The following is an 18423-nucleotide window of genomic DNA, read 5'->3' as shown; positions in this document are numbered from 1 at the left end:
AGAGCTGTCAAATATTATTAATACATATTAAAAATTATTAAAACATATATAAAATTATTCAAATGAATATATTTTGCATTAACATCAATTCCTTTATCTAAAAGTAATTTTACTATTTCTATATTATTATTTTTAACTTCTATATGAAGTGCTGTTTCAAATTATTATAACATATTTCAAATTATTAAAACATATATAAAATTATTAAAACATATTTCAAATTATTATAACATATTACAAATTATTAAGTGAACGACGGTTTTTTCAATGAACGATAATATGTAAACTATATAAAAAGCCAACACTTTTTGGTAAACATACCGCCGATGAATAAAAGTGCTTTTTGACTTTTTTATATTTTAACATGCTTGTAAAAGTTCCGTTTTAAATAATTAATATAAATTTGGGAACAATTTTATGATATAATTTAAAAGATCGTATTCTAAAAAACCTACTGTGGATTTATTTACTTTGTTAAATAACAAAAAGTAAATATTGTATTGATCAATAATCTAAAATAGAATGTTATTATTTAATAGTATTTGATTTAATTTGACGATTTTTAATTTTTTTGACATTTTCCTTCATGATATATTACAAAAATATTTTAGAAAATAAAAAATTAATAAAATTCAATAACAAAACAAAGTTTTATATTAGTTTACATCAACTTCTTTCATTGCAAGAAGTGTAAGCTGATCAACGAAAACAAGTAAAATATCATTTGGAACTTGACAAACAAAAGAATCGAACGAATCCATCACAATTTCTATTTCGGCATTCTTTGCTGCCTGGATGAAGTAAGAACCAAATCTTGAAGCCTCAACTTCACCGAATTCTAATCCTGTTGAAACTGCTACAATTGTCCATTTTTGTGATTCTTGATCAAATGCAGCCACAACAATTGGCACTACTGCATCTTCTTCCTCACGGAAAGCTTGAATTAAAAACTGTCCAAGCTCAGTGAGTATTGATGGCTCTAAAGGAAAACCTCTTTCGGCGGCATTATGGATGTAGGTGATCCTAAACGGTCCCACATTCAAAATAACCGTCGATTTTCTGTTCATGAGTTCCATCCCAAGCGAAACGATGGATTTGAACCGAACCTTCGCCTCTTCAACTCCTTCTGTTATGAGCTGTGGGTTATTTAGGTTCTTTAAGACAGAGAGTGCCTTTGTAAAAGATTCGCCTGCTTTATTTTCTTTTGTGACAAGTTTCGCTCTGATTCCATAAACAACATCACTAGCTGCTAGTGGCGCTAGAAATCCAGTCTTCATTACAAATGAAGGGAAAGCAATTCCAGTAAGTCCAAACCGATCACACCATTGATCAAATCTTGATATTAAAGAATCTCTAATATCCGCACTCATTGATATATATGATGTATTAGCATCCCTTAAAGGAACTCCCATTTTTGCAAAAAAAAGTTGAAGCCTTTCTTTTCCTGAATGATACCATAATTTTAATCTTGATACTACAAATGGTGATGCAGACATTGATTCAGATAAAGTCCAATGCCTCATTAAATTACATCGTAGATCAATACATGGTTGAATATAATTTTGTGCAGAAATGGGGACCGTTACGGAGTTAACGGGCGAAACAACTTCGCTATCGTTTTCGTCTGAAAGTACAGTAAACAATTCAATTCCGCCGGTTAGTCTTGATGCTTCGTTTTGTAGTGCATTAAACAAAGTTTCATATCGCTCATTACTTATATGTTCGAGAAGAAAATGTTCAGTAAGCCCAAGAATGGCATACCAAAGAATTGTGAGGGAAGTAAGATTGAGAGCAGATGCAAGCATGTAAAATTGAATGCTGGCAGGATCGGAAAATCGCTCGTTTTGGAGATAACTGATCGATTCAGGAGAATTTGGATCGATGATCTTTTTAATTATTTGCGTACTTGATGATCTTGTTTTTCTTTTTCCTTGAATAATAATGGAATTGTCTTCATCAAGAGTGGAATCAGGAAGGCCACAAACTTCATCGAAAATTGAAAGAGAATCATCAAATACTTTTATCTGTTCGAGTCTATTATCAAGATTCTCAAAATTTACTGGTCTATGTGAATCAACAACATAAATGGTGGAACTATTAAGGGCATTCTGAAACTTGCGGAACAAACTGATTGAAGCACCACAATTGATCAAAATTATTGAAGGTGGTAATGTTTCATCTTCAACTCCTTTTTCAATTGATCTTGTGAGATCACTGTAACCTGTTATGATTGTAAAATGATTTAAAATATGGTTTTTTTGGAGAATTTCGTCAAGTATGCAACAAGCTGCAATTGAGTCAACTGTTAATGGAACGAATGTAAGAACTGATACCCTTTGATCATTTGTCATGGAAGCCTCAACAATTTGCCGATATGCTTCATCAAGGTCTGCAACCAGAATCAGCATTCAAGTCTTGCACTAAACCGTTGTTTCCTCACATGTTTTCTGTGTTTTATTTTTTACAATTATGATATTGAATTGTTTACATTTGTTACAGAACGATAGGGAATGAAGGACGTTACGAATTCCGATCCAAAATGAAAAACAACAAAAAATTGAAAAATGATTGGGAAATATCATAATCAATCGGACTAATCACATTTAATTTAAATAAATAAAAACAATGCACAGTCATTGATTTCTTTGATTAATATTTTTAATCAGAAATAGTATAATTTTATTATGCTTACATCATTTATGTATAACATTCTCAAGAAGATACAAATGGATCATGTTACCTTATTGATTATATGATTAAAGAAAATATTAAAACATGTATATCAGTAAGATTTATATCTGATTGCTGTTTCATTGTTTTTGAATAAGAAATCAAATTTTAAGTTTTACATCCAATTCTTAATTCAATTTTAATCATCAAAGCAAATCCAACAATTCAATTTATAGATCTCATATCTATTCAATATAACACTAAGTTTCATATCAGCAAAAAGTTATTTATTTATATAACAGCTCTACATCAAATTGTCATGCAGTAAATCCTTTGAAAGTTCTTCTGAACCCATTTCAACTGAATCGTCATCATCTTTGATGTTATCCTTTGGCTTCATGTACAACATAGTGATAACAATGATCATAACGGGCAAATTTCCCAAAACGAAAGTTCTTATTAACGCGACCGAAAGATTGATCGATCTTCGCTTATTAAAATCATAATCGTAAACCACAAATAAAATGTTAAATATCGTCTCAGGATCACCAAAAGAACCAATGATGTTGAAAATAACGTATAAAAAGTTCAATAATGCATTTGCAAAAAGTATATATCTCATGGCTTTGCAAAATCCTGGTGAAACTATCCACTCAGCTTGATCGGAAGTAATGTAAGCCAGGACGCATGTAATGGTATATAATGTGATTCCTAAATTTTCAATAATTATTGAGGCAAATTGATAAAAGATTCGATCCACTATATCAAAGCAAATGGCGCAAATAACAAAAATTATGTATAATGCTGTGATTATGGTGATAAAATACATTATAAAATATAATACTGTACCAAGCTTTGAGTTCATAAGCTTAATGAGAAATATGGCTTGACTTGTGGCTACAAGGTAGCTGAAGCTTTTGAGTGCTGAACTTATTAAATAAAATGATTGAATTTTTTCTTCATAATATGGATAAAAGCAAAGAATAGTATTGACAATGGAATAAAAAACGCCAGGGAAAACCAAAAAGGTCATTTTTCGATTGGCTTTTGTTGGATTGATAAAGAAATTACGTGCATAGTGAGCAAAAAAATAAACTAACACAAGAGAAGAAATTCCTTGAGCAATGATAAGGATAACCAAAAAAGGGTTGGCCCCACAATCTTCGAATGTTGTTCCAACTAGACAATAATAATCATCGATGGTGAGCAGCATGAAATAACCGTTTAGCAAAAACAACTAATTCAAAAAGTGGTGGTTCGCCATTGAAAAAAATCATCGTGCTGGAAGAGATAATAATAAATTTGCAGCAAACCCATTAGGGTTTTTCTTTGATACCACAGAAAGGACTCCATTTAAGAATGTGCTCAAGGAGACTAATTGTTGCTTAGCTTGGTATATTTCATCATTTCCGATATCGTTTGATCTGAAAACAAACATTTCACATGTTTCAAGTACTTGATTCACTTGATTGAATACACTTTCATAGTTAGGTAAACAAGAATATGAAATATGTTCAACAAACTTAGCATGAGCGGTTATTAAATCATCAAAGTTTAACGCCTTATTAAATGATTCGAATAATTCAAACAATCCACATTCGATATATGAAAACATTGATTGATAAATTGAAGTCAAAAACTGGAGAAATTCCATACGTAATGAAGAAATAGATTTATTTAATGGCATTATTGTTAATCCATATATTAGTTTCCGAACACGAAATGCCCATTGGTGGTAAGTGTGATAAGTTTTTAATTGTTGTGATGTAATTATTTTTCTTAATTTAAATGGGATATTCACAACTATTGAGTTTTGACTAATAAATCTATAACTAAAGTAAGGGATTGGATTCAGAAACTGCGAAAAATAATTTGTTATTTTGTCCGGAGGAATTTTTCCCATAATATAAATTTGATGCAAATCTCCTCTTTTCATTAGATATAACGATGATAACATTTTTATGATATCTATAAGATAACATTCTTTTAGTAAATATCCAACAAATTCTTTTTGTAGTTTTTTTGCTGATTTCCAAATTGGCTTTAATAAAATCAGTTGAATTGCTTCATCGAGTGAATTATATGTCTTTTGTCTACTTGAGTGTTTCTTTTTCGGTATATTTATTCCCCAAGCAGCAGCTCGAAAACTTGAAATTGATTCATTTGGTGATTCGAATTGTGGAATTTCGTTTGGCAAAATAAGTTCAAAAGACAGTGGGACATTTGGTGTATTTTCTTCATCGAAATTTGATGTTTTTTCATTGAGAGATTCATCAATTGGAATTGTCATCGATTTTATTGTAATAGAATTCGCTGCATAAATAATATCTCTGATGAACTCTTGTGGAATTAATGATGGAACATTCATCGAAATTACTTCGGTTTTGTTTTGGTCTTTATTAAAAAGCCATTGCGCATCAAGAATAAGAGAGTTTTGGTTTAAAATGAGCTCCTTACAATAATTAGATATAAGGTTTAAGCATATGACTGAAATTTGAAGCATCGTTTTTGATCCATGTTTGGCCAATAAAAAGAATTCTTCTAATGGATTTGGTGAATTAACTATTGGAACCGTTGTTTTTAGTTTTAGAAATATTGGTCTTGATTGGAATAAAAAATCTAATAATGAATTTGAATGAATGTTTTCTAAATTTTGATAAAAGGGTGTAACTATATACAACTGAAGGCCTTCTTGTAATGCTGCTTGTATTGGTGATTTTGATATTCTGGAAATAAATGCTTTAATCTGATACAAATTTGTGGCTGCTAAAAGAGGCAATCGAAGCAATTGTCTTATTGATTTTGGTGTATAATTTTTTGTTGATATTATTGGATTTATTGAAAAAATTCCATTATCGAAAATTATATAAGAAGAAGGGGATAAATGGAAAAATAAAGACCGTATGCTTTCAATAAGATGTATCTCAGGAATTATTTGGGTTTTTATTGAAGTATGATTGTTTAAAAGAAGAGATAAACAATTTTCCATAGAATTAAATCATAAATTTCTAAACGGCTTTCCTGTATCGTAGTTTATGAGGGTGCGTTAACAATAATTTGAAGCTGGCTAAAACAATACAACTGACTAAGGTGATTTATTGCTTCAGCAATCTGGTCCTGATGATCATTTATTGTTTTGGAAACAAACAATGTTTTTTTGAATATTGTATTTTTGCAAACGTATGATTTTTCCATCTCAAAGTATTTCGTCCTTAACATCTAAATTTATTTTTATTAGAGTATATCAGAACTATAAAATAAAATAAATAAAAAAAGGAATGGAATTATATATTTGTTTTACAATATCATATTTTAAACATTCAAGCAATAGCAGAAATATTTCTGTATAATAATCTTTCAACACTGAAGGCACAAAAAAATATTATGATTTCTTCAAATTGGTTTATTTATCGTTTTTACGGTTTTGTTCTAAAATAATTGAATTAAATAACGTTTAAATGTCGCACGTTTAAAATGTATGGCGGTTTGGCGTTTTTAGAACGTTAAGGAAAATGAAAGAAGGAACAAAAATTTATACCAAAATTTCAGATGTTAAAGTTCCTCAAACCATAACATCAATTGGATTTTCATCAACTGGTAATAATTTTGCAATTGGCCTTGATACTGGGTGGATATATATTTATCAAGTTAATTCAGAAGAAATATTGCAAAAGAAACCTATTTTTGCAAATAACATCAATTGTATTACATGGTCAAAAGATGATAAATATATTGTTGCGTGTTCGAATGATTCCAAACTTATTTTGTTAAATACTTTAAATTTCAAAATTGTACGAGAATATTTTGGTTCTCTTGAAGCTCTCTTTGCGTGTGACATATCACTTTATAATGATATGATAGCAGCTGGTGGTGCAGATACATTACTTCATCTATGGTCAACATCTTCATCTCAGCAAATTCATTATACGCCAGCACATAACGAAATCATTACATCTGTTCACTTTAACAGTAGTGGGAAATTTATTCTTACATCATCTATAGATGGGCTTTGTCGTATTTTTGACACGAATAATCTTTTTCTTCTTCGAACTTATACAGCGAATAGCTATGGCATAACATATTCTCTTTTTAGTCCTAGTGAGAAATTTATTTTAGTAACGACAACAAATAATAAATTATTTTTAATTGACATTTCGAATGGTTTAATGATAAATTCATATAATAATAGTAATTCAGATGAAACAAATATTCGAAATTCGATTACAATTTGTTATAATAATCCGAACGTAGAATTAATTGTTGCATCAGAATCAAATAATATAATGTGCTATAATGCAATCAATAGGAAAATTCTTTGGAACATAAAATTGGAATCGGATCCGAATTCGCAATTAATGATTGGCGTATCAAAAGATGCTGAATTCGTGGTGACTGCAGTGGACAATAGCTTTACTGTATATAAAAGAAAAAATCCTTTGGATAAGAATTAAATATAATAAAAACCATGTAATTTTCTTAATAATAAAAAAATAATTTTTAATTTTAATAAATACTTAGAATTAATTATTACAGATATATCCAAAAATTTGTATAATTAATGAAACAATTTTATTTATCAATATTATTTAATTATTCATAATTTGACATATAAATTCTTATAATAATGAATATAGTTCTTCATGAATAGATATGGATTTGGTAAATATTATTTTGTGTTCCCATCACCTTCAGCATAGTTATTTTTACAAAAAAATTACTATTTCTGAAAACAATTTTCATGTTAACGTTTTAAGTCAGAAGAATTAGTCATGTCAAAATCAATAATAAAAACAAAACGCTTTGATAGATAACATTTATTCAACACACGTATTTAGCCAAAATCTGTTACAACAGCCGAAGACAACAAAATATGTTCATCGATTTCGGCTCTCAGTCTCTGATTCTTTTTATTCTTCATATAATACAATACTGAGACAATCACAATAATCAAAACGAAAACAACAGAAGAAACAACAATAGCGACAATGAAGCCTGTTTGGTTACTTTCAGTATCTTTTGCATATATGCAAACATCGAAATAGTTATCAGGTTCAATCGCCAAAATATTATTCCAAACTTTCGTCTTGTTCACGTCTTAATTCGCATAATTCTTTTTAAATGGTAAACATAATTTAATGTCATAAACTAAATGTCCTTCTTCTTTAATAATATTTCGATTAGTGTTACTAAATATATACGAATTCATATTCGGTGGTTCATCAGGAAATGAAACAATAGAAAGTGAAGAACAATTTTCAAATACATTTCTCAGATTTAATGGAATTGATATTAATGAAGGCATATGAATCAATTCAAGTGATATACAATTTCTAAAACAATAATCACCTTTAATTTCATGTAAAATTCCAAATTTCGCAGTTTTCAATGATTTACAATTTTCAAATACATTACTCTGTAAAGTACTCAATTTGTTCATTTCAATTTTTGTAATAGAAAAACAATTACAAAACTCAAATGTTCCAATTTCTTCTATGTTTTCTAATGAAATATTTATTAAGTTATGACAATTATAAAAACATTTTTCTCCAATTGTTATTAATTTATCAAAATTAATATTTTCGATACTAGAATTCATAAAACATTCTCCAAGTTTTTCTACATTTGGAATATAAATGTTATTTAATTTTTGTTGATTAATAAAAAATCGATCGCCAATTTCGCGTAACTTTGGCGCAGTGAATTTCACAATTGTTATATCATCAAAAACGTCATTACCAAGAAATTCCAAATTCGACAAATTAAAATCGAAACTTAAAATTTTACAATTTTTAAAAGCACAATCTCCACAAATTTTTAAAGAAGGAAAATCAAAAAATTTTATATTGGAATTACAAAATGAATAATTACCAATATGTTCCAAATATGGAAACTTAACATTAGAAAGGAATACACAATTATGGAAACAATAATCATCAATAGATATCACATTAAATTGATTGTTATTAACATTCAGTAAACTTGTGTTCATGAAACATGATTTCCCAAACGTTTTACAATTTGGTAAATCAATTTTATTTATACTTAAAGTGTTCGAAAATAAATAATCTGGCGCTGCTTCGAGACTTGAAAGATAGAAATTTTCGATATTGTCCTTGAAACAATTTTTGGCCACATTTTATAAGTTTAGGTGCTTCAAAAGTTGTTAAAGATTTGCATTCTTTAAATAAATAATCGCCTGCTTCAATAAGTTTTGGGAAATAACAATTCGTTAAATAAAGACATTTCTCAAATGCTTTATCACAAATAGTTTTAACATTTTCGAATCGAACTGAAATAAGTTGTAAACAACAATAAAATGCTGTTTCGTTAATTAATTCAACATTTGGGAAATCAATGTTTACTATAGAGCAATAAGAAAACGAATAATTGCCAATATATTTAACATTAGGCATATCAACATGTATTAAATGCGTACATTCCGAAAAACATCCACTCGAACATTTTTCGATTTTAGGTAACGAAACATTTTTGAGATTTGGACAATGTAAAAAACATTCATTGCCAATATAAGTTACAGATGGAAAAGAAATCGTTTCGATACTTAAACATGATTCAAATGCATTTTCGTTAATTGTGGTTAATTTATTAAAATGAAAAATTTTTAATTTGTAACAAGAATGAAATGCACGATATTCAATGATTTCGATGTTTTCGCCGCCATAAATCGCTTCCAAATTTGTACAGAGGTTAAAAACATTATTACCAAGTTTGGTAACTGAATTTGGAATAGTAATGTTTCGTAATAAAATACATTCACCAAACACCATAGAATTAATACATGTTAAACTTTCGCTTAAAATTACAGTTTCTAAATTAGAACATCCTAAAAATACATTGTATCCTAACGTAGTAACTGAATTTGGTATTGTAATGTTTCGTAACGAATAACATTTATAAAATGCTTGGTATTCAATGACTTTTAGGTTGTCATTGAATATAACTGTCGATAAGTTCGTGCATTCTTGGAATGTATATTCATTAATGATTGAAAGTAAAGGTGGAATTTTAATACTTTGAAGCATGTAGCAGAAAAAAAATGCATGTCTGCTAATGTTTTTTATGTTTTCACCAAAAATAATCTTCTCTAATGATATACAATTTGAAAATGCAAAAATACCAATTGTTGTAACCGAATTCGGAAGGTTGACATACGTTAAAGAAGTACAACCATGAAATGCTTCTGGACCAATAGTTATCAAGTTTTCGCCAAAGTTTATGTTCTCTAATTTATTACATTGTGAAAAAGCATGTGATTCAATCAAACGGACTGAATTACCCATACTGACTGAAATAATATTTGGCCATGCGCTGAATGCATATTTTGGTATAGTTTGAATTTCACCATAAATCAAAATATGCTTAGCCATATTTTTGTATCCATCAGTGAAATCAGCTTCATTGAGAATTATCAATGTATCATTACCTTCAATGAATATCTGTTGGGTATAAACTAAAAAAATTGCAAAGAACCAGAGAAACATTTGAATTCAACTCACCCAAACGGTTGTGTGTTATTATGCATAATTCAAGGAGATGACACTTTTTGTCTTTTCAAAAAATTTCAGAGGAATCAACCGATGAAAAAACAATACCTCTCATGAGAAATGGTTCCTCATATTTCGTTTTGTAGATATTGAATAATTATGGGATCGAAACGACATTTAATAATTCTGGCGCGTAAAAGTTCCAAGAAATGTATCAGTTTTATTCATGTCAGGCAGAGGAAAAGGTGGTAAAGGTCTCGGTAAGGGAGGTGCTAAGCGTCATAGGAAGGTCATGCGTGAAAACATCCAAGGTATTACAAAACCAGCTATCAGAAGATTAGCTCGTAGAGGTGGTGTCAAACGTATCAGTGGTGATATCTATGAAGAAATCCGTGGCGTTCTTCGTCATTTCCTCGAAAACGTAATTCGTGATTCAGTAACATATACAGAACATGCAAGAAGGAAGACAGTTACTGCAATGGATGTTGTATATGCTCTAAAGCGCCAAGGAAGGACACTCTATGGTTTCTAAATTTTAACTTTTAAGGGAAATATTTTTGTTAATGAGATTTATTTCAAATTAAATTTTCGATTCAAACAAGGGTTTGTTATTTTAACATGTAAAAATTGTTTTTTCATGTATTATGATGGTTTTTATATATGAACATTTCTCATGTATTTATACAATTTCCAAACAAAAAGCATTATTTTGTTATCAACATCAAAAAATAACGTGATAAAACATTTGTTTTTAGTAATACATTTGTATTCATTATATTAATCTCATTGATCATATTTCCATCACAGAACATGTACCCAATGCGTATTCGTCATCCGACAATAACTTTATTTTTTATAGCTACCAACAAATAAAATTACAGAAGTCTGAGAAAATACTTTTGTTTATTTATCAATTTTCTGGCTTTATGTAAGAGCCAGCAAATAAAATTGTTCCGTTTTTATGCGTGATGAAATAAAGGAATGGATGATCAGCAACGAACTGCGCCGGGAGACTTCTCGTCATTGCGGCGGTGGCGGCAGCAGCGACTGTTTTCTCTTCGTCAACTTCGATTACTGCCTTTTGTACAATGTCCGAAACTGAGTTTGGATCAGCGCTTTCATCGAAGAGATTAACAATTCCCAACTTACGAAGCATTTCGAGTAATGACTTTGTGCCCCATATGTGCTTAAACTTAGGGAATTGCACATTAACCTTTTGCGGTCCTAACATATCAATGTATATTTGGTATTTGCCTTTGTTAAGTGAACTTTTTAACTGATCGGAAAGACTCCAAATCTTTTTTCTTCGGAAGAACAACAACCATCGAGAAGTCATTGACATATTCCATGGAGAGAACTTGGGCTGCAGAGTCTTCTGTATAGAAATAATTGTCTGTGTTCGTCATCATCGATGTGGATTGTTTGGAATTGTCAAAAAGTTTGAAATCACCTTTTTTGGTTTTCGATTTAATGAATGGCTTCTTCCATTTGGAGTTGAAATAGATGGCATTGGTAAGAACAGAGTTGATTTTTGATGGGAGCATTGAAGGATCGAGAAGATTTTGAATAAGACCTGAAGTGAGCTCTTCAATCTTTTGATTGATGATGTCACAACCTGGTTGTGGAAATGAAACTGGAGTAAAATCAACACCAAGAATTTGAACAAGTGGATTATAAATTTGAAGATCAATGGGAGCTTCTTTGTTTGGCCAGACATTGTTTCCTGATTTAATAACACTGTCCTTTCCTTCTTTTCCAATAATTCCCATGAGATTTTTAAGAGATGTAAGAAGCTCTTCAACGGTAGAGTTGGATCTAATCTTAAGTGCTTCAAGAGCTTGTTTACGTGTTGGCTCTTGAGTGATGGAAACTGCCATTAAAAGAGTAACAAATGCTGAATATGGAGAAAGAACAACATTACCAGATTCGTCACTCTAATCTGCAATCATAAAAAGCCCAAGAGATTGGATTGGATCCTGGAGGATAATTGGTTTTGCTGTGCTGCGCATGAAAAAGTGAAGTCAAGTTATTTGACACCTGATTTTGGTATCACTTTTTCAATAAATCCGATAAATCCTCGGGTAATTTTTGGGTTTTTGTCTCGTGATTCTTGTGAGTGTCTGTGTCATTGACTTATTCTTTGTTTGGTGTAATGTTGATGACATAATCAGCTATTAAATATTTTTATCTTTTTGTGATCGATACCAAGTATTGATATGGTGGTGATTTGAAATATACGTGAATAGCAAAGTAATTTTAATTTTAGTGAGATAGAACTGCAAGTTATCTTATGCTGCTCAATAATTATGCACCGATCCTTTAATAATCTGTATTTAATCTGAAAAATTGTTTAGAGTGAAAACTAATTCCAGGCTATGAAGTTAGGATAGTTGTCAATACAAGATTTACCAGTTGAACTCAAACAAAAACACATTCCCTATTGGAGCTGAACGATAGATTCATCTTAACGTACTTAAAAAAATTTTTTTGTGATGGAATGTCCTCTTTTTGATCATATTTTTATGCATATAGAAAACTTAAAGGAACAAAATCAAGAAAGCAATTATATCACACCATGTAGAATGGAATTCTTGTCAACTCAATTCCCAAAAAAATTTGATAGAAACTTTTCTTTTTCAGAAGAAGATTTACAATGCCTTGACGAAGGAGAGTGGATAAATGACGAAGTTTTAAATTCTTATATAAAATATATGGCAATTCAGGCAAACAATCCAAACGTCGGATTTACAAATTCATTTTTCTATAAAAAATTAGAGAGAGATGGAGCTCAAGCTGCATCTTGTTGGCAAGGTGTAAAAGAAAGACCAATAAACACATATCAAAAATTTCTCGTACCAATATGTTGCGGAGCTCACTGGATTCTTGCATGTTTCGACTTTATTAATCAGAAGCTAGTTTTTTGTGATTCATTGAATATTCATTATGGACATATCGGAAAAGTTTTAAACACATATCTAATATACATGGGAATTCCAGCTTTTGAGCTATTTTATGAATCTGTTCCCCAACAACATAATGCTGATGATTGCGGTGTTTTTGTAATGGAGTTTGTTCGTTGCTATCTGTTTGGATATAATCTGCATTCATTCTCCCAAAGGGATATTCCTCATGCTAGAAGGCGGATTAAAGAAGAACTTTATTTATTGTTATCTGAATAATAAAAATGTTATGATGTCTCTTTTTAAGTTATGCGCGAATTCATGATATTATGAGTTTTTCTTTGTTACATCCTTTTTAAATGTTTATACGGAAGACAATATATTTCTTATATATTTGAAGCAATTTTATATCTTAAAAATGTAATTTGTATTACATAGAAACACAAATTAAATGGTGCATTTTGAAAATGAAACAAAATTAGAGTGAAGTAAGCGAAAAAAAAAAACTCCCAAAAAATGAACCTTTAAAATCAAGCCAAATTTTTTCTATATAGAGATACCTTAATAAATATAATTTTGTAATTTTGAAATTCTCAAAATATTGAAATATTTTTATTTTAATTGAATATTTTGGTTCATTTATTATCAGATAATGGTAAAGTTATAATGGAATTGTTTTTATATAAAATTTTACACAATGTTTAATTTTTTTTCATATGTTATTATTTCGATTTGTTACAAAAATCCCACAATGGTAATTTAAAATTTGAAGTACCATAAATAGAATACAATCAATATTTTGTATTTAAGAAAGATTTTATCAAAATTCTTTCGTACATTTTAGAGAAATTTTCCATTTAACCAACAACAAATTTCAATGGTATGATGTGACATGTGAATTGAAAAACATTTTTAAGTATCACAAAAACACGAAAAATTTTAATGAAATTAATGTATACTCTTTATAATAAAAATCAGAATTTTGATCATTGAATAAATTTATAAGGACATTAGACAAAGTTTCATGAAGATATAATAATTTTTTATAAATTTTCTTTGAATTCCGTAACTTTTAAATTCGTGTACGATACAATACACAAACGGTCATCAAAGCAAAAACTGGAGTTGTTCTTCTTTGTCCAGAGCCTCCAATAATGAATAAATTGTTCCAAGAATTATCCTATTTATAGCACAAATAAATTATAAAAAATTGCAAAGATAGATTTTGGAATTTTTGCTCTGGTCTCGAGATATTGAAAATCTTGTATAACTTAAAAACTAAATGAAAACTAAACAAAAATTATATAAATTGATATTAACCATTATTAGTTCTATATATGTTTTGAATTTGAACTTCTGTTATTAATTCTAAAGCCAAAAAATGCATTTTGAAATTTTGGAGATTGCTCATAAAAAACTGAGATAACAAAATTTGACTCTAATATTTTAATTGAATACAATATCTCTTTATTTATATTCTTTAGATTTAGTTCAGTGGAAAATGAAAAAAAAAAAAATTGATTTTCTGATTCGAAACGACCGTTTATTTGGTTGACAGCGTCTTATTTTGATTTTTTCATAAAACAACTTTTTGTGATTACGATCATAACCATTTATTTCAAAATTGGATGACCAAATAATAAACTATATAAATTTCAATAGTATGGCATTTTTTTCTTTTACTATTTGTTGCAAAATAATCTCAGGCAAAAATGTCTATAACTGAACAAAAGCAATTATCTCCAATGAAAATACCTAATATAACAAAAACTATTTCTTCTGTTGGAATTATTAAACTTTATGGAAAAATCAAAGAATTAGGGGAATTAGAAGATATCATTCAGTTTCATGATCAAGGGATTTATTATACATTTAATGTATCTAAAACATATGATATAACAATTGATAAATTAACGCCGAAATTTAGATATTTAAAATATATTAATCCACAAGGTGAAATATCTCTTTTTATCTGGATTGATGGTTCAGATCTTTCCACACTTAAGGATACTATGATATCAATGAAGAATCAACCAGTTGAAGGTATTGATAATTATGTAATTGAAGGATGTAAAATGCATGAAGGATATTATAATGCAGCCAAAGAAATTATATCACATTTTAAAGGAATTAATGGTGACAAATATAAGAACAACTATTATAAAGAAATGATATTTATTGGACATTCTATAGGTGGAGCAATCGCAGCTTTAGCGGCAACGCTTCTTCGTTTTATTGATAATATTAATGTTAAAGCATTTACATTTGGTACACCACCATGTGTTTGTAGTCCATTAGATGAAAGAATTAATGAAGAAAATCAAAAAGAAAAATTTTTACTTACAGTATGTAATACTGATGATATTGTTGCATCTAAAGGTCATACAATTGGAGTTAACATAGCAAATTTCTTTTGGATATTAATTAAAAATGCAGCAGTTTCTATAATTAAAAGTGGTGGAAAAATTTCATTTGAAAATTTAACTGATGTAATTTCAGGCCTTTATGAAGAAAAATCTAAATTTACATATAATAAATACATAATTCCAGGAAGATTAATTTATATTCAAGATCAAATAGTTACATGTAAAGAACGAAAACAATCAATTTTGATGTCAAAAGTTGTTTCATCAGGTAAAGCTTCTAATATGAAAATTAAATTGAATAAAAAATCTATTAACAAAATATTTGTTAATAATCATTCATTAATAAATTATATATCAATGGGAGATCGTATTCAAAATAACAAAGCTGTTAAAATGAACGGTTCACATAGGTTATTACATGGTGCTCCAACTGAATGTGATAATCGTGATACAGAAAGATATATATTAGAAAATATTGATGACATTGTAAAATTAACAGAAAAGAAAGAAGAACCACCTGAATACTTAGAATTCATTTATAAAAATTCTCAACAAGATGATGGAAAACCTTTAATTAATGATGAAAGCAACAAAGAAGAAGATAAAAATGAAGATGAAGAAGATGAAATTGACGAAAATATTGAACCTCTTGATGAACTTATAAAATTTGCAAAGAAAGAAGGAATCGATATTAATGAAAATATTTGTTTTACATATAAAAAGTTTCTTTTTTGTATTTTGGATTTCAAATTAACATTTAGAAATTATTTTAAACACATGATGCAGCACTTAGAGTTGCTTCCAAAAAAGGAGTGACAAAAATAGTTTCTTTAATTCTTGAACAAAAAGGAGTTCATATTAATTCTAAAGATATATCTTTATTTGTTTTGAAGTTTATTTAAATTTTATATTGTTTAAATTTAAAATTTGGTATAAAATTTTAGTTATTTTGGACAGCACTCATGTTAGCATCAAAAAATGGACATACAGAAATAGTTAAATTACTTCTTCAACAAGAAAAAATTAAAATTAATATCAAAGATATTCAATTTTTTTATATGAAATTCTTATCAATGATTTGAAGTAACAAAAAAATATTTAAAAAATATTGTAATTATTTAATACTGCACTTATCTTATCATCAAAAGAAGGCCACACAGAAATTGTTAAATTACTTCTTGAACAAAAATCAATTGATTTAAATGAAAAAGAAATTCACTTATTACATTTAGAAATTCTCTAAATAATTCAATGTTTTAAAATAATGTTTGGTATTGACTTGCTTTATTTTATACTGCACTTATCTTATCATCAAAAGAAGGTCATACAGAAATTGTTAAATTACTTCTTGAACAAAAATCAATTGATTTAAATGAAAAAGAAATTCACTTATTACATTTAGAAATTCTCTAAATAATTCAATGTTTTAAAATAATGTTTGGTATTGACTTGCTTTATTTAATACTGCTCTTATGCTAGCATCAAAAGAAGGTCATACAGAAATTGTTAAATTACTTCTTGAACAAAAATCAATTGATTTAAATGAAAAAGAAATTCACGTATTACATTTCGAAATTCTCTAAATAATTCAATGTTTTAAAAATAATGTTTGGTATTGACTTGCTTTATTTAATACTGCTCTTATGCTAGCATCAAAAGAAGGTCATACAGAAATTGTTAAATTACTTCTTGAACAAAAATCAATTGATTTAAATGAAAAAGAAATTCACTTATTACATTTAGAAATTCTCTAAATAATTCAATGTTTTAAAATAATGTTTGGTATTGACTTGCTTTATTTAATACTGCTCTTATGCTAGCATCAAAAGAAGGTCATACAGAAATTGTTAAATTACTTCTTGAACAAAAATCAATTGATTTAAATGAAAAAGAAATTCACTTATTACATTTAGAAATTCTCTAAATAATTCAATGTTTTAAAATAATGTTTGGTATTGACTTGCTTTATTTTATACTGCACTTATCTTCTCATCAAAAGAAGGTCACATAGAAATCGTTCAATTACTTCTAGAACAAAAAGGAATATATATTAATGAAGCTGAAATTTTTTTATTTCATACAATAATAGCCTTAAAAATTTAAGGTTTAATATCAATATTTGGAAAATACTTGAAATATTTGATACAGCACTTATAAAGGCATCTCAATGCGGTAATCTTGAAATTGTTAAATTACTTCTAGAACAAAAAGGAATTGATATTAATGCTAAAAATATTTTATTATTTGATATAAAATTTATTTTTTTATTTTGATATATATTGTCATGTTTTGGAGTTTATTTTGTTTGTTTATAACACCTTTTATGTATGCATCTTCATGTGGTAACATAGAAATCATTAAAATCCTAATAAAGAAAGGTGTAAATATAACTACAACAGATGTTTAAATGAAAAGTTCAATGTTTTTCGGAAATCATTTTAGTTGTTTATTAATTTTAAGGTGTTTATTAAAAATTATTAAAACAGCATTCATGTATGCATGTGATTCTGGACAATACGAAACTGTTAAATTTTATCTTGAACGTAATTTATTTGATATCAATTCAAAAGATGTTTGTTTCTACTATTCAAAGATTATTTTAATCTCAAAATATTACTAAATAATATTTGGAGACTATTAACAATATTTAATACAGCTCTTATTTTTGCTACAGAAAAAGGTTATGAAGATATTGTTAAATTACTCATTGATAATAAAAAAATTCATATTAATGCTAAAAATATTTATTTGCTTTATATAATATTTGTTTTAACAACAGAATATTCCAAAATATTGCTTAATGATCATTTAAATAATATCAAACAGCTTTTATTTTTGCATTCAGTAAAAATTATCCAGAACTAGTTAAATTATTTGTTACACAAAAAGGAATTGATGTAACTGGTGAAAATGTTTATTTGTTTTGTTTGAAATTTATTTAAATATTTTAATGTTTTATAATAATATTTGGAAATTGTGTAA

At 28.1% G+C, this 18423-nt stretch overlaps 4 protein-coding genes across 4 annotated transcripts; 1 reads left to right on the top strand and 3 right to left on the bottom strand.

Moving 5' to 3' along the window:
- Positions 1-656: 656 nt before the first annotated feature.
- On the bottom strand, positions 657-2408 carry GO595_001405 (cell division control protein 45-like; the record flags this gene model as incomplete). The annotated part of the gene is made up of 1 exon (XM_067914200.1): positions 657-2408. One exon carries the CDS (start codon positions 2406-2408, stop codon positions 657-659), a length of 1752 nt encoding a protein of 583 aa, XP_067778397.1.
- A 7993-nt stretch (positions 2409-10401) lies between these two features.
- On the top strand, positions 10402-10707 carry GO595_001404 (histone H4-3; the record flags this gene model as incomplete). The annotated part of the gene is made up of 1 exon (XM_067914199.1): positions 10402-10707. The coding sequence occupies one exon, from the start codon at positions 10402-10404 to the stop codon at positions 10705-10707; it is 306 nt and encodes a 101-aa protein (XP_067778396.1).
- Positions 10708-11085: 378 nt separating this feature from the next.
- On the bottom strand, positions 11086-11406 carry GO595_001403 (leukocyte elastase inhibitor-like; the record flags this gene model as incomplete). The annotated part of the gene is made up of 1 exon (XM_067914198.1): positions 11086-11406. The coding sequence occupies one exon, from the start codon at positions 11404-11406 to the stop codon at positions 11086-11088; it is 321 nt and encodes a 106-aa protein (XP_067778395.1).
- Positions 11407-11434: 28 nt separating this feature from the next.
- Positions 11435-12052, bottom strand: GO595_001402 (serpin family protein; the record flags this gene model as incomplete). The annotated part of the gene is made up of 1 exon (XM_067914197.1): positions 11435-12052. One exon carries the CDS (start codon positions 12050-12052, stop codon positions 11435-11437), a length of 618 nt encoding a protein of 205 aa, XP_067778394.1.
- Positions 12053-18423: the final 6371 nt, after the last annotated feature.

The sequence above is a fragment of the Histomonas meleagridis genome (assembly GCF_020186115.1).
Source record: "Histomonas meleagridis strain 2922-C6/04-10x chromosome Unknown contig_14, whole genome shotgun sequence".
In the NCBI taxonomy this organism is placed as follows: Eukaryota; Parabasalia; order Tritrichomonadida; family Dientamoebidae; genus Histomonas; species Histomonas meleagridis.
This window is presented reverse-complemented; position numbering and strand designations above follow the sequence as displayed.